Source organism: Oryctolagus cuniculus, chromosome 17 (assembly GCF_051225735.1).
Source record: "Oryctolagus cuniculus isolate XC-2025 breed Fujian yellow rabbit chromosome 17, ASM5122573v1, whole genome shotgun sequence".
Lineage (NCBI taxonomy): Eukaryota > Metazoa > Chordata > Mammalia > Lagomorpha > Leporidae > Oryctolagus > Oryctolagus cuniculus.
The window spans coordinates 49,314,125-49,329,859 of record NC_142883.1 but is presented as its reverse complement, the minus strand read 5'-3'; the positions used below and the strand labels follow the sequence as shown (position 1 = coordinate 49,329,859).

General features: G+C 48.5%; 1 protein-coding gene across 6 annotated transcripts in view; it reads left to right on the top strand.

Moving 5' to 3' along the window:
- The first annotated feature begins 118 nt into the window (after nucleotides 1-118).
- The window catches only part of ZZEF1 (zinc finger ZZ-type and EF-hand domain containing 1), a 131,446-nt gene continuing 115,829 nt past the window's right edge, over nucleotides 119-15,735 (top strand). For all 6 annotated transcript variants that reach the window (XM_070061242.2, XM_070061240.2, XM_070061244.2 and 3 more), the window contains exon 1: nucleotides 119-472. In XM_070061242.2, coding sequence (XP_069917343.2) covers nucleotides 119-472 — 354 coding nt within the window. The remainder of the gene's footprint in view (nucleotides 473-15,735) is intronic.

Genomic DNA, 15,735 nt, shown 5'->3' with positions numbered 1-15,735 from the left:
CCCCTCCCCGTCCCCGTCCCCGTCCCCGCCCGCCGGGTGCTGTCGGAGGTTGACAGGTCGAGGCAGGGAGGCGGCGGCGGCGGCGGCGGCAGAGCCGGTCGCCCAAGACGGCGATCTCATGGGGAACGCTACGAGTAACAGCAGTGAAGACGAAGCGGCAGCCGCCGGGGGTGAGGGCTGGGGTCCGCACCAGGACTGGGCCGCGGACTCGGCTACGACCCCCGGCTCGGGCCTCGCGGCTCCGTCGCTGCCGTCCGCCGCGGCGCTGCTAGAACCGGCCCGGCTGCGAGAGGCAGCGGCTGCGTTGCGACCCACGCCGCCCTGCGAGTCGCTGGTGTCGAGGCACCACGGCGCGCTCTTGCGCTGGCTGGAAGAGCGGCTGGGCCGCGGCGAAGAGTCCGTCACCCTGGAGCAGTTCCGGGAGCTGCTGGAGGCTCGTGGCGCTGGCTGCTCGGGCGAGCAGTTCGAGGAGGTCAGGGCGGGCTGACTGCTGCGGGCGCGGGGGCAGGGCAGTGGCTCCCAAGGGCGTGAGGAGGTGGGCGGTTGCTCTGGAAAGATGCGGCCAGCACGCGTAGGTTCCGCGGGAGCCTGGGATGGGAGCGATCGTGGGGTTGCCGGGACTCATACTTGCACGGGGCACTTCCAGCCCGTTCGCTCCGGGCTCTCGCTCTTTCTCTAACCTTTAGCAGAGGTGTGGAAAGCCCGAGCCAGGCTGTCCCTTTCGCTGCGGAGCGGGACAGGCCGAGGTATCTTTGCGTGTTGTAGTGCAAACGTTTGTGTAGTTGGCCGACCGCTGGATCAGCCCCTTCTCTCCCTGTCAAGCTCCAGGATAGTTTAAGAGAACGGAGGTGTAGGCAGAATCCAGGGAGTGGCAGAGGAAACCATTCTGGCTTCTTGGTCTGCGCCGGTTTTTGCAGAGCAGTTTCTGAATCCAGTATGGGCGCCAATTGAAGAATAACATTCTAGAAAGGCTCCCATTCGAAAAGCATTCTCATCTTGCAAAGCCTGGGGTTTTTTGCTGTTATTTTCAGAACCTTGAGGAACCATATTTTAAACCCTCATACGGCCTAAAGTCGATCCTTGTGAATAGTTGGAATTATGCAGTTTTCCCCACAATCCCCAACATCATCTCTACCGAGGCATCCACAGAGTAACTTGATTTGGCAGCAAAGCATTTTCCTTGAACGAGACCTTGGGAATTATCTGTACGAAACACTTAATTTTTGAGTTAGGATTACCCAGCGAGTCATTGGCAAACCCGAGTTTTTTTGGTTTTTGGTTTTTTGAGAGAGAATGTTCTCCCATCTGCTGGTTCATTCTCCAAATGCTGATTCCCAGCAAAGAGGAGCCGGGAATGCAATCCAGGCCTTCCATGTGAACCGCAGGGACCCCACCACTTGAGCCATCATCTGCTGTCTCCTAGGATCTGCATTAGCAGGAAGCTGGAATCAGGAGCCAGAGCCTAGAATCGAACCCAGGCCCTCAGATATGGGATGTAGGCATCCTAAGCAGGAAGCCAAACCTGGCCCCTTTTTCTTTTTTCTTTTCTTTTCTTTTTCCTTTCTCTTTCTCTTTTTTCCTTGGGGTCCTGTTTCTTTCATCTGACATTATATAAAAGTGCTTACTGGGGCCGGCACCGTGGCTCACTAGGCTAATCCTCCACCTGCGGCGCCGGCACACCGGGTTCTAGTCCCGGTCGGGGCGCCGGATTCTGTCCCGGTTGCTCCTCTTCCAGGCCAGCTCTCTGCTGTGGGCTGGGAAGGCAGTGGAGGATGGCCCAAGTGCTTGGGCCCTACACCCGCATTGGAGACCAGGAGGAAGCACCTGGCTCCTGGCTTTGGATCAGCACGGTGCGCCAGCCGCAGCACGCCAGCTGTGGCGGCCATTTGGGGAGTGAACCAACAGAAGGAAGACCTTTCTCTCTGTCTCTCGCTCTCTCCCTAACTCTGCCTGTCAAAAGATAAATACATAAAATAAAAGTGCTTACTTTATGTAAGTTATAGAAGCCATGTAGAGTCTTTCTTGTTGGGCCAGCACTGTGTCATAGAAGGTTAACCTCTGCCTACAGTGCCAGCAGCCCACATGGGCATGGGTTCGAATCCCTGCTGCTCTACTTCCAATCCAGCTCCCTGCTAATGCATCTGGGAAAGGAGTGAAAACTGGCCCAAGTACCTGGGCCCCTGCACCCACGTGAGAGACCTAGAAGTTCTTGACTCCTAGCCTTGGTTTGGCCCAGCCCCAGCCATTTGGGGAGTGAATCAATAGATGGAAAATCTTTTTTTCTCTCTGTTTTTCTGCCTTTCAAATAAATAAATGAATTTAAAAAAAATAGCAAAAAAAAAATGAATCTTGATTGTCAGGGCACATATATTAAACAGTAAACCAACAGGTACTTATGCCATTAAAAGGCTCTGTTTATTTAACTTTTTATTTATTTACCTCTATTTATTTGAAAGAGGAAGAGCGATATCCCATCCACTGGTTCATTCCCCAGATGCCTGCACTAGACAGGGTTGGGCCCGGCCTACATCAGGAGCCAGGAACTTTATCCAGGTGGCAGGGACCCAGGCACTTGAACCATCATCTGCTGCCTCCCAGGGTGCACGTTAGCAGGAAGTTAGTTCAAAAGCCAGTGTCTGGGACCTGAGCCAGCTACCCCAAATATGAGATGTGGGCATCCCAAGCAGTGTCTTAACCACTTCATCACATGCCTGCAGAGACTTAAATTTGTCTCATTGTACATGGGTATAATTCAAATATTATAATTTGTATGTTTCTTATTTTTTTCCTTTAAAAATATCTAAGGCACCCAGACTCTTAAAAATATTGGTCATATTAATGAAAAGATTCCATTTAAAAAAATTCCAAGAGTACATGTAATACTAGTACCTATGTGTATTAATATAAGACCAAGAAATCCTCAAGGTGTGGTCCAGAAATCACTCAAGGGTTGTGATATTATTCATTCATTCTTTAAGCAAATATTTGTTGGGCATATACTGAGTGCCAGTTGCCTGGATGACAGTGGACAGTGCAGATACTTGCACTTACAGAGTACATGGTATGGTGGAAGAGACAGATAGGAACCCAGTCATTAAAGCGGCAGTGCATGGGGTCCAAGGAGAGCGGAAGGAGTGAGCAGCAAGTATACTGAATCTCATCCAGGGAGTCCAGCAGGACGCCCAGAAAAGCACTTCAGCCCTGTGTTGAAGGCGGAAGTAGACAGGGCGCTGGAGGTGGCAGCAGTGTCTCAGGCCAAGAGAACTGCATCCACAAAAGCCCAGGGAATCTGGAAGAAATCTGGCACATGTGTTAGTTAGACAAACTGCTCCAAGGGCAGGAGAGTCCAGTGTGTCAGTGGTTCCAATAAAAAGGCTGCTTTCTTTGTAAAAGAAGTCCAGGAAGGGAGTGCAAGTTGATGCAGCATTTTACAACCACCCAGGCGGACTTTGCCTCTCCTCCACAGGCACCTTTCACACAGTGACCCCCATGGCTCCTCCTGCCGACAATTTCCACTTTAGAATGAGCAGGAAAGGGAAAAGGAAGGTGAGGGCCATTCCCCTTCTCCTAAAGGCATAGCTCACATGCCTCTGGCCCAAACTCAGCTACACGGCCACACTTTGTTTTTAAGATTTACGTATCTATTTGAAAGAGTTATAGAGAGAGAGAAGAAGAGGCGGGGGGGGGGGGGTCTTCTATGCACTGGGTCACTTCCCCATTGGCTGCAATGGCAGGAGCTATGCCAATCCGAAGCCAGGAGCCAGGATCTTCTTTCCGGGTCACCCACGTGGGTGCAGGGGCCTAAGGACTTGGGCCATCTTCTACTGCTTTCCCAGGCCATAGCAGAGAGCTGGATCAGAAGTGGAGCAGCTGGGACTTGAACTGATGCCCCATGGGATGCTGGCACTGTAGGCCGAGGCTTTACCTGCTTCGCCACACTGCCAGCCCCCACACTTAGTTTTAAGAGAAGTTGGGAAAGATCCTTATTCTATGACCACATATTCAGCTAAAAATCAGGATTTAGTCTCTGAGGAAGAGGAGAACAGAGATTGAGTTGTAGTTAGCAATCTTTGACTCCTGTGGCTAGAGTAGCAGGCAGGGAACAGACGTACAGGTCCTTTGAGCCTGTTACAGAGCTTGGAAATTGGAGTTTTAGGCAAAGTGTGGTGATGATTTTGCCTACATTGGGGAGAATCAAATGGGAAAGAGCTGGAATGGATCCCAGGAGATCATCAGTTGAGAGGCCTTGCCCTGATCCAGCCCTGGCTGCTGTTTCGAGCATTTGGGAAATGAACCAATGGATGGAAGATCCATCTCACCCTCCCCCACCCCTTACTCTGCCTTTCAAATAAGTGAGTACCTGGTTTTTATTTATTTATTTATTTATTTTTTTAAGCTGCTAACATCACAGTCCAGGTAAAGGATTTGGTGACAGTGAAATGGCATGCAGTGAACAACTGAGAGCCGATTAGGCGATAGAAAAAGTACTGGAGACGTACTGAGTGTGGGTAGAGGACCAGGAGAGAGAAACCAAAGATGACTCTATATCACTGACGTGAACAGTTGTTTCCTGTTTTGGTGGCAGTGCTATTTATTGAGAGAAGAACCTTGTTAAGGAAAGGAAGATCTGGAGGGGGAAGATGAGTTTGGGGTTTTTGTTTCTAAAGATTTATTTATTTTGGGCCAGCACTGTGGCATAGCGGGTAAAGCCGCAGCCTGCAGTGCCGGCATCCCATATGGGCACCAATTCGAGTCCCAGCTGCTCCACTTCTGATCCGGCTCTCTGGTATGGCCTGGGAAAGCAGTAGAAGACAGCCTGAGTCCTTGGGCCCCTGTACCCTCATGGGAGACCCAGAAGATTTATTTATTTGAAAGTCAGAGTTGCAGGGAGAGAGAGGGAGAGCCAGAGAGAGAAAGAGCTCTTACATCCCTGGTTCACTCCCTGAATGGCTGCAATGACCCGAGGTGGGCCAGGCCGAAGTCAGGAGCCAGGAGCTTTTTCTGGGTCTCCCACATGGATGCCAGGGGCCCAAGCATTTGGACTATCTTCTGCTGCTTTCCTGGGCACATTAGCAAGGAGCTGGACCAAAAGAAGTGGAGCAGCTGGGACTGAAACCAGCATCCACATGGGATGCAGATGCCACAGGCTGTGGCTTAACCTGCTGCGCCACAGCGTTGACTCCATTGAGTTTGGTTTTGACCATGTGATTTTAATGTGGTCAGTGGAGCTGTCTCTCAGACTACTGGACGTACAGCCTGGAGGTGAGGAGAGAAACCTGCCTGGAATAGGCAGTCTTCTCATTTGTACATGGGGTAGGCTGTGTGAGAGAAGAGCTACATTATTTCTTCTTTTTCTGATGTGTTTCTTTTTGTTTTTCTTGTGATCATGAATGAAAACATGGGGCTCCGTGAGAACCTAAATCCTGGCCCTGGACTGTTTTGCACAGTTAAATCCAGAGGCCATTCAGTCAGAAATATGTGGGAAGAGAAAGTTGTGCATGGTTGCATCTTTTTATAAGACACAGTAGTCACATATATGGCAAAAAGAAACATCAGGGAATCGTAAGCATAGCATTGAGGACAGGTGATTTCTAAAGTGTTGAGAGCTGTTATCTTATTTTTATAGAATTCCCCGGAACAGTTTAGAGCTATGTGACAGGGTAGTAAGTGTCCATACTTGGAACTCACCAAAGATGTGCTTGCACTTCATCTTTCACGTCCGTATCCTCGTCTCGCTGCCCACTTCACAGCATGGTCAGAGGCGTCTGGAGCTTAGGCCAGCCGTGGGGACAGGAGGGTGACGACGGCTGCAGCTGAGGAGGAAGCAGGGACTGAACTGAGGACCCCGCAGGGTCTGGCGAGGATGTCTGTTGGAAGGACAGCTTCTCACTCCTCTCGGGAGCTGCCTGCCTGTGTTCCTTCTCTAGTCTAAAGGATACATAATTCACTTTTCAGTTTTTTGTTATTTTAGTTTTTTCCTTCATTTTAGGGGAGCGCTGGCATGGGTAATCCAAATGAGAGAGAAAGTATCCTGTGTTTTCCTTAAAATACTTAGCGTCAACTTAAAGTGATTTATAAGTACCTTGGGCGGGGTGGGAAGCTGGGCTTTGACTTGTACTTGGATTTGGTGACTCCCCCGCCCCCAGTTAGCACTGGTTCAGTGAAGAGAGCAGCTGTGACTCCAGGTGAAAGCTTAGCCAATGGTTGTGATCATCACTGTGGTTGTGCCATCTGAGAGTGAGGCATAATTACATTAGGGCTGTCTGAAGAAAGTAAAAGTTGGCTGTGCATTTGATTCTGAGCCTCAAAAACAGGTCTGTCCTTAGACCTTCTGTGTGTGCTCCATAGTCAGTTCTACAGCTAAGCCTCTGAAAATGAACTGTGATGGTTTAATACAAGGGTTTTTGTGAAATAGCGATAGAATGCCTTTAGAGTAGCAGCTAGAATGATGAGCCATTTCCCTTCACTCATTGTTATGGGAGCTAATGTGGTAGAACACACCATCGGCTCTCACTGGTACATGAGTTGTTACAAAGCTAAGAATTTCCAAGTGTAATGTACTTGTTCTTTGGCCCCCTAAATTTCTCTGAGATCCATGCCCTCCCAGCTGTCTTGCTTTCACATTCCTGTACCTTGGTTGCTTGAAGCGGTGTCATAAAGAGTTGTACCATGGGCCAGAGTCTGGAAGGTTATCTTTTTATAGTACAGCACACCTTTCCTCAGGGCAGGTGTGGTCCAGGAGGAGGGCTCTTCGATTGGCCCGCGGGGAGCAATATTTAATAGACTCCAGTGTAGAAGACAGAAATTAAGTTTCTGTTTGACCTCAGAGGTTGGAGATTAGATGTTTGTGCTCTTAATATGGTATGCTTCTAGAAAATCATGTAGACCCTAGGGCAGAACAAAGTGCTGAGCCTAGGGTGATAGGAGATGGCTTTAAGGTGAGAACTGAACATGAATAGATCTTATATTAATTTGCTATGTTAGCTTTGGTGTTCCTCTTGTGAAATTCATTGGATTGTAAGCCCTTAGGAAGGGGCTGTGTACTCTTTCTCTTAGCCTGATCTCACTGGCTTGCAGCCTGCGCTCAGTAGTTTCACCTGTAGTGCCCTCAGTGTGGTTTAGCAGTTTGAACACGGTACAGGCCTCATTGCAACCTTTGAATAACGAGATATTGCTTGGCATTATCTTTAAGACAGAGAGGTGTCATTTGTGTATGTGCACCATAAACTCATAGCAGACTTTAAGCATTGCCTACCCTCCCTACTAACTTAGGGATCAAATCCGTATTCCTCTGAGTGGATTGGATCTCATAGGCCAGTCTGTCTCACTCGGACCCTGCATGAGCCTTGTGCCAGCTAGTGGGACATCTGCCTTGTCCTGGGTGTGGACTTTGCTTCCCTCAGTTAAAGATTCCCTACCTTGGCACTGTCACCTGGTCAGCACCAAGCCTTCTGTGGCATGATGCAGGTGGCTCCTCTCATGGTGCCTGCAGCTCTAGCCCTGCGGCTCCTGTCTCCTGTTCTGGACTGGTATACTGGCCCTCTGGCCCTTGGAGTGTGCCATCTGGCCTTGTTCTGTAACTAGGCTGTGAGGCCCCCTGCCGTCTGCCTGCCTACTGCTGCACACAGGAAGCCTTTGGTGAGCATGGCCATTGGTGGTGATGAGGCAGTACAAAAGGAAAGAACCAGGGTGAGTCGGAGGTTATTTTGGTTGTGTGCTTTGCTGTGGCAAGATGATGATGTTGGCTGTTTGGGAGAGATTTATGATCCAGAAGAGCTACAGATGAAAAGACCATAGCTCTATTTTGCCTTTCCCTGATTTCCAAAGTGCTTCATCATGGCACTGCCTTCCTTAGAGACTTCAATGGCTCCCCATTTCCTTCAGGGTCATATCTGAATGCCACAGTAACATGTAGATTCTTATGCCTTTCCATCTGGTCTCCCTGTGCTCTCTGGCTAGCTAGCTCCATTTTTTTTTTTTTTAAAGACACACACACACACACACACACACACACAGAGCGAGCAAGCGAGTGCAAGCTTCTATCTGCTGGTTCACTACCCAAATGGCTGCAACAGCCAGGGCTGGCCAAGATGAAGCCAGGTGCTTCATCTGGGTCTCCCACATCAGTTCAGGGATCCAAACATTTAGGCCATCTTCTGCAGCTTTCCCAGGGGCATTAGCAGGGAGCTTATTTGCATGTGCAGCAGCCAGGACTCAAACCAGCACCCATATGGGATGCTAGCATCACAGGCCTTGGCTTAACCCCCTAAGCCACAGTGCCAGGCCCTAGCCAGCTCCTTTTTTAGTTGCCTTTGTATAAGGGTACTTTGTCCTTTGCTACCTCCTTCCACCTCCATCCTTTCAGACCTTGTTCATCCTATGTCCTCTCTATTTTCAGGTTCCACAGAGAAGGACTTAAACAGTAGCATGAAATTTGAGGAAAGCTTCCCTAAAGGAAAGCTTGAAAGAGTGGAGGCCGGTGTCGTGGCTCAATTGGCTAATCCTCTGCCTGTGGTGCTGGCACCCCAGGTTCTAGTCCCAGTCAGGGTGCCGGATTCTGTCCCAGTTGCTCCTCTTCCAGTCCAGCTCTCTGCTGTGGCCTGGTAGTGCAGTGGAGGATGGCCCAAGTGCTTGGGCCCTGCACCCGATGGGAGACCAGAAAAGGCACCTGGCTCCTGGCTTCTGATCAGCACGGTGCGCCGGCCGCAGCAGCCATTGCTGGGGGGGCAACCAACGGAAAGAGGAAGACCTTTCTCTCTGTCTCTCTCTCACTGTCCACTCTGCCTGTGGGAAGGAGGGAAGGAAGGATTTGGCTAAGAAAAGGATATTTTGTTTGGAAAGTGTAACATGCAGATACATTGAGGTGGGAGGGCCAGACTTGGGAAATGATGCTACTTTGTGACTCAGTCTGTAGTCTGAGCTTGCTGCACCTTGTGATCACTGCTTGCCACCTGCCCCCTCTCTTTCCCCACGAAGGGTTCCCTTCCATAACCTGCTGAATATAGGTGTACTGAGACTGTTTATGGCATTGGCGAGTTTGCGCTTTATGACTCTGCCCATTCCACTGTGCTTCTTTAGCTGGAGCTTGAGAGAACTGGGCCTGGAGCCACCCTGCTGTGGGCAGATCCTACTTCAATCAAACCTCAAGCCAGGTGATCTTGGTCACCCGGACTTGACCATCATGTATCTCAGTTGCTACATCAGTAAAATTAGCCTAACAAAAGTATCTGCCTTACATAATTGGATTGAGGCTTAAATGATTTAGTTCATGTAAAGCACCTAGAGCAATGCTTTATACATAACTAAAAAAAAAAAAAAAGTTGTAATTAATGGTGTTCCTGTTCCCTTTTGCTGTTTACTCCAGTCTCTGTGACAGCCCTTTACACGCTGTATGCAGTCTTACAGATGAATAAACTAAGGTCTTAAATGGATAGGTAAACTGGTCAACCGGCGGCAGAACTGGGATCAGACCCAGACTTTGTTTTGACTTTGAAGGCGTGTGTTTCTCAAGTTGAGCCAGCATGCAGCCTTCACGTTTACGCCGCTGCGTGGCATTCTGCTGGTCTGCGCCCACATTCTCCTGGTGTGTGATGATTCTGGGATCCATTTTCATTTCTGCCATGTAGTCTGGCTCCCGATAGTGGTTAAGGAGGTTAAACTGGAATGAAAGAGGGTGTGAGCTCAACCTCATGCTGCCCTGAGGCGAAGGCAAATGGATGGAAATCTACAGTCACCCAGTCCACATTCCTGTCTCTTGTCTGCAAGGTGGATCAATATGGCTTTCTAACTAGATTGAAAACAGGCCTGTGCAGCTGACCAGGCATCATCTAGTTAATGAACCTTTGTATGCTTACAGTAAGCCACAGGCAGGAGAGTTGGCAGAATGAGGAACTGAGATTTAGGGAGGTCAAGAGTCTTATGCTAGGTTTCATAGAGATAAGTGGTAAATCTGCCCCCTACTCAAATCCAGGTTTCCTCTTAGCCTGAGTAGTTACTGTGTGGTTGGCAGAGCACCTAGTGAGGAGAGGAGGATGCCTGAAGAGGGAGGGAGAGGGAGAGTGAAGCAGATCAGGTGTTGGCTTCACAGAAACCAAGAACATTGCTCTTAGAGAGGCAAAGCGCCACTTGCTGCACTGTGCACTATTAGACTGCACCGAGAGTTCTGAGTTGAGTTTGGGGCCCTGTATTGCAAGGTAAAGTGTTTCAAGTTGCCCCTGTGATGGGTTGGAAATCCACATAGTGAATCTTAACAAATGTTAAAAAAGTGAAACAGAATGGAAGGGAATAGCAACTATCAGAGTATATCCTATCTGCTGAGACAAAGTACTGTATTGTTTCATGAAACTTTTATATCAGTTATACTTGCTTGTATACTGGGTCATGGTACAAGATGCATTTCTTATAGTGGATCAGTCACTGACACTGGAGAAGCCCTGCTCTGAGGATTATTGGCACACTACAGGGATCCCAAAGGATAGGAAAAGGATGAAAACCCTACCAGATTCAGAGCTGGTTGAGGAATGGATGGTTTGGGGGAAACACAGGACCTGCTCCTGGTGACGTGAGCTGCAGGCTGTCTTGGGGCAAAGGGAGCAGATGTGCTCTGAATGACCCCACAGGGTGATAACCTCGGGGTGGCACATTTCCATTCATTTGTGAGAGAGTTATTGCTGTTGGAACTGGCCAAAGCTCATGAACTTCCATCACCAATGTGCATAACAGAAGGTGGCTCACTACCTACAGAGACACTGGAGAAAGGGTGTAGGCAGCACAAGGGCACGTTTCCAGGTCCGTTCCAGTGTGAGAGCTTGTGTGGGTCTGGGACAGTCAGCCCCATCCACCCTTAAGATTCTCCAGGGGCCTTGTGGTGCCCTCTGTGCTGTATCTTGGCTCCTCAGCCTATTTGGCCAGGCTCTCTGCTCTGACTTCTGTCCCTCTCTTCCTCTTTTGCCTCAGCTTCCTTTCCAGACACACCAAACAGGTCATCATTCTCACCATCTACGGTGCACTCCGTATCAGTGCTCACACTCTGTCCCCTCCATCCTGGGTGGCCTCACCCTCTTCCTGTTCTTCAGCTCGTGGTTATCCATTAAAGCTCAGTTCAAGGGTTGTTTTCTCTGAATGCCCCTCCCCTTCTGGGCTTCTAGTCTCTGGAGTGTCTGCGGGCGCATGGCCGCGTGGTTGATAGTGTGGCATCCAGGATTAGGTAACCCAGGACCCACATCCACTAGCCATGCGGCCTCAAGCAGAGTCCTTACTCTCTGTTCCTCACCAGTAATAAGGCAGAGCCTACCTCTGGGGTTGTTGTGGAAGACAGGAGTTTATCCATGGGAAGTACTAGAACTCTGCCTGGTGCATAGTAAATGCTCAGTAAATATTAGCTCTTATGATAGTTTATGCACCGCATCCACACTGTGGGGTCCACAGTAGTTATGTTCCATATTTATTTGGTGAAGCTGTTAGCAAGGCGGTTATGACTTTTTTTCCTCAGCTAAAATGTCTTTGATTTTGTTTATTTGAAAGTTCTTTTTATTGTATTCATTAACTATTGACAGATCAACAGAATTTGTGTACAAACAGCAAAAGTGTCATTAGTTTTATAGTCTTGCTTATAGGCAATTTTTATTGGCAGTAAGCAGTGGGAATCAAATGGGAGGACGTGAATCCTGCAGCATTTGCAGGTGCAGCAGCCCTTGGGTGTGGCAGTTCTGGTGATGCGGGATTTGAGTGCTGTCTTGAGATTTTGAGAGAACAAGTCTTGCTTCTAGGGTTGACAGTGAGTTCACCTGGGCAGAGGTGCAGAGAGCAGGTTCTATAGAAGGAGGAAGTGCAGAAGCTAAGAGAGGTTTTGTTTTTTTATTTTTTTTTATGATTTATTTATTTGAAAGGCAAAGTGACAGAGAGAGAAAGGAAAAGACGGATAGCTTCCGTCTGCTGGTTCACTCCCCAGATGGCTAAGACAACCAGGACTGGGCAAGGCCAAAGCCAGGAGCCCAGAACTCCATCCAGGTCTCCCACTTGGGTAGCAGGGACCTAAGTACTCAGACCATCTTCGACTGCTTTCTCAAATGCATTAGCGGCAATCTGGATTGGAAGTAGAGTAGCTGGGACTTGAGCCAAGACTCAACCCAGTGCTCCAATAGAGAATGCCCATGTTGCAGGCAGTGGCTTAACCCACTGCACCACAATGCCAATTCCCTAAAAGAGGTTTTAAGCACTTGGTCTGTAGACTGCAAGGAACCCAGAGACTATCAGTCTATGAGAGGAGAAACAGGGTCACAGAACCTTAGAGTCACATACTAGCTGTGTGACCTTGGGCAAGTTACCTGACCTCCCTATACAGAATGTGGAGTTTAGTAACAAATATTATTATTGTTAAGAAGAATTAATAATTATCAGCTATAAATGCTTTTCAGGGTGCCTGGAATTGAGTGCTTCAGTACTATTTCCTAATCTATCTTTCCCAACTAAGTGGGTAACACCCGTTCCAGCCTCAGCCCTTGAGTCATGTGAGTGTTATTTCTCAGTGGGCTTTATAGAAGAAAGTTGGGAAGCAGCTCTGATCTGGGCCTGTCATATCCACATTGTGGGGCCCAGGCAGATAGAGGCTGGCCCTCTGTGCCAGCTGCCTCCTCACCCAGTGGCTCCACGTTTTATATTTTGGTTGTATAAAATTTCTTTCTTTCTTTTATTTTTTTTTGGACAGGCAGAGTTAGACAGTGAGAGAGAGAGAGAGACAGAAAGGTCTTCCTTTTCCGTTGATTCACCCCCCAAATGGCTGCTACGGCCAATGCGCTGCACCGATCTGAAGCCAGGAGCCAGGTGCTTCCTCCTGGTCTCCCATGCGAGTGCAGGGCCCAAGCACTTGGGCCATCCTCCACTGCACTCCCGGGCCACAGCAGAGAGCTGGACTGGAAGAGGAGCAACTGGGACAGAACCGGCGCCCCGACCAGAACTAGAACCCAGGGTGCCAGCACTGCAGGTAGAGGATTAGCCTAGTGAGCCGCAGCACCGGCCTAAAATTTCTTAGTATTTAAAAATTCCCCTTTATTATTACAAAAACAACATGTAGATTGCAGAATATTAGGCAGGAGTCCGAGGCAGGACTTGCTTCCAGGCATTCCCATATGGGATGTGGGTATCCCAAGTGCTGGCATAGCCTGCTGCAACGCAGTGCCCACCATTACATTGCTTAAGGTAAATGCTTAAAAGTTTTGTCTTTTAAGACAGGTGTTTGGCCTAGTGGTTAAGCTGCCTGTCAGGACACCTGCCTCTCACGTCAGAGTTCCTGGGTGCAGTCCCCAGCTTCTTGCTGATGCACACCCTGGGAGGCAGCAGTGATAGCTCCCGCAGTTAGATTTCTGACTCACACACCGGGGAGCCTGGATTGAGTCCCCAGCTGCTGGCTTCCTCCTGGCCACTGTGGGAAAGGGAAGGAGGGAACCAGCAGATGGAGATACTCTCTCTCTCTGTGCCTCTCAGGTAAATGAAAATGAAAATTTTGTTTTTTGTTTTTACCAGTTATACATGTACTTAAGTTTAGAGTCCACAGACTTGAACAAAAAATGAGAGTCCCTACACCCTACTGCAGTGTCTCACCCCCCAGAACAATTACTTTTCAATTTTTTAGCTGGGTCTTGAGCATCTTACCTGTATGTTTCCAAATCAAATGTTTATATTACTTCTCTGATTTTTCAGTTATATTCCCACCATACAAGGTAAGACTTTCCTTGTCTTTCACTTTCACCTTCTTTAAAAAAAAAAAAAAAGATTTATTTATTTATTTGAAAGTCATAGTTACACAGAGAGAGGCACAGAGAGAGAGAGAGGTCATCTATCCACTGGTTCACTCCCCAGTTGGCCACAATGGCTGGAGCTGTGCCAATCCGGAGCCAGGAGCTTCTTCTGGGTCTCCCACATGTGTGCAGGGGCCCAAGAACTTGGGCCATCTTCCACTGCTTTCTCAGGCCATAGCAGAGAGCTGGATCGGAAGTGGAGCAGCCAGGACTTGAACTGGCGCCCATATGGGATGCCGGCACTGCAGGCGGCAGCTTTACCCAATACGCCACAGCGCTGGCCGCAAAGTTTATGTTATTGTATCTCTGTAAATTCTTTACATGGCTGAATCATGATTACTTTCTTTTACATCTTCCTATTTTCTTTGGAGTTCACAATTGAATGGTACATTTCTTTTGTTCTCTATCGGTATTTAGTCCTAGATTCACTGCCAGTTGTCTCAGTCTCCTCTAACAGAAGCATTCACTATGTTCAAATGCATGGGCCGGCAGTCAGTTTCATCTTCTGTGTTTTCCAGAGCTTTCTGACCTGCTTTAGTATGGGCTGTCTCCCTGCCGTATGGTGCCATCTCAGAAACTAATCCAGAGGTCTGGTTTCTCTCTTGGTTGGGCCCCATTCTTCCTTTTTCTTGGCATATTCCTTCTTTGCAGTGGCCACATCTCCTAGTAGTTTTTTGGAAAACAGATTACTAAGTAGTTCATTTTTTGACAGTCTAGGATATGTGAGAATGTCTTTGTCTTACTCTCGCAGTTGATAGAATTTTGGCTGAGTATTGACTTCTGGGTTAGAAAGAGCCCTCCTGTCCCTGCAGCATGCATGCATGCACACACACACACACACACACACACTCATGCTCACACATACTGTCTTCCAGAATGTTGATGGCCCTGCTCCCATTGCCTTCTGGTTTCCAGTGTGACTGCTGAATCAGTTCCATTTTGATTCTTTTTTTTTTTTTTTTTTTTTTTTTTTTTTAAGATTTATTTATTTAAAAGGCAGAACTAGAGAGAGATAGAGAGGGAGAGATCTTCCATTTCCATCTACTGGTTCATTCTTCACATGTATGCAACAGCTGGGTCTGGGCCAAGTTGAAGCCAGGAGCCTGGAACTCTACCTTAGTCTCCCATGTGGGGAGCAGGTGCCCCAGTACTTGGGCTATCACTTCTGCTTTCCCAAGGATTTTGGTTGGGAGCTGGGTCAGAAGTGGAGCAGCCACATGGGATGCCAGCATTGCAGGTGATGGCTTAATCTGCTATGCTAGGCAGGCCCCTGAATTAAATGCTTTAAAAGGGTGAATTTTATAGTATGTGAATAATTTACCTCAGTAAAGCTTGCACTAAAAATACCTTTTAAAATCTCTGAATATATTAATCATCCTTTTTTTAAAAGATTTTTTAAATTTTATTTGAAATACAGAGTTACAGAGAAGTAGAGACAGAGAGAGAGGTCTTCTACCCACTGGTTCACTCCCCAATTGGCCACAATGGCCAGAGCTGCGCTGATCTGAAGCCAGGAGTCAGGAGCTTCCTCCGGGTCTCCCACGTGGGTGCAGGGGCCCAAGCACTTGGGCCTGCTGCTTTCCCAGGCCATAGTAGAGAGCTGGATTGGAAGAGGAGCAGCGGGGACTAGGACCGGTGCCCAGATGGGATGCTGGCCAGGGCTTTAACCCACTGCACCACAGCACCAGCCCCTTAATCATCCTTTTGAAGTTTTCTTCCCCCAGCATAGTCTTTCTTTTCTCCTAGTTGCTTTTCTGTGTTTTATATTTAGGCTTTCCTGAGATGTTTGCAGTGGTCCTAGATTGTCCACTCACTAAAAAATGAAGGACTGAAACACTGGCTGCTCGGTGGTCTGAGCCTCACTGTGAGATTTACTTTCTGGGCCCTTTCATTGCGAGGTCCCAGTGCCCATGGCCATGGCCTGTTCCCTTGGGCTTAG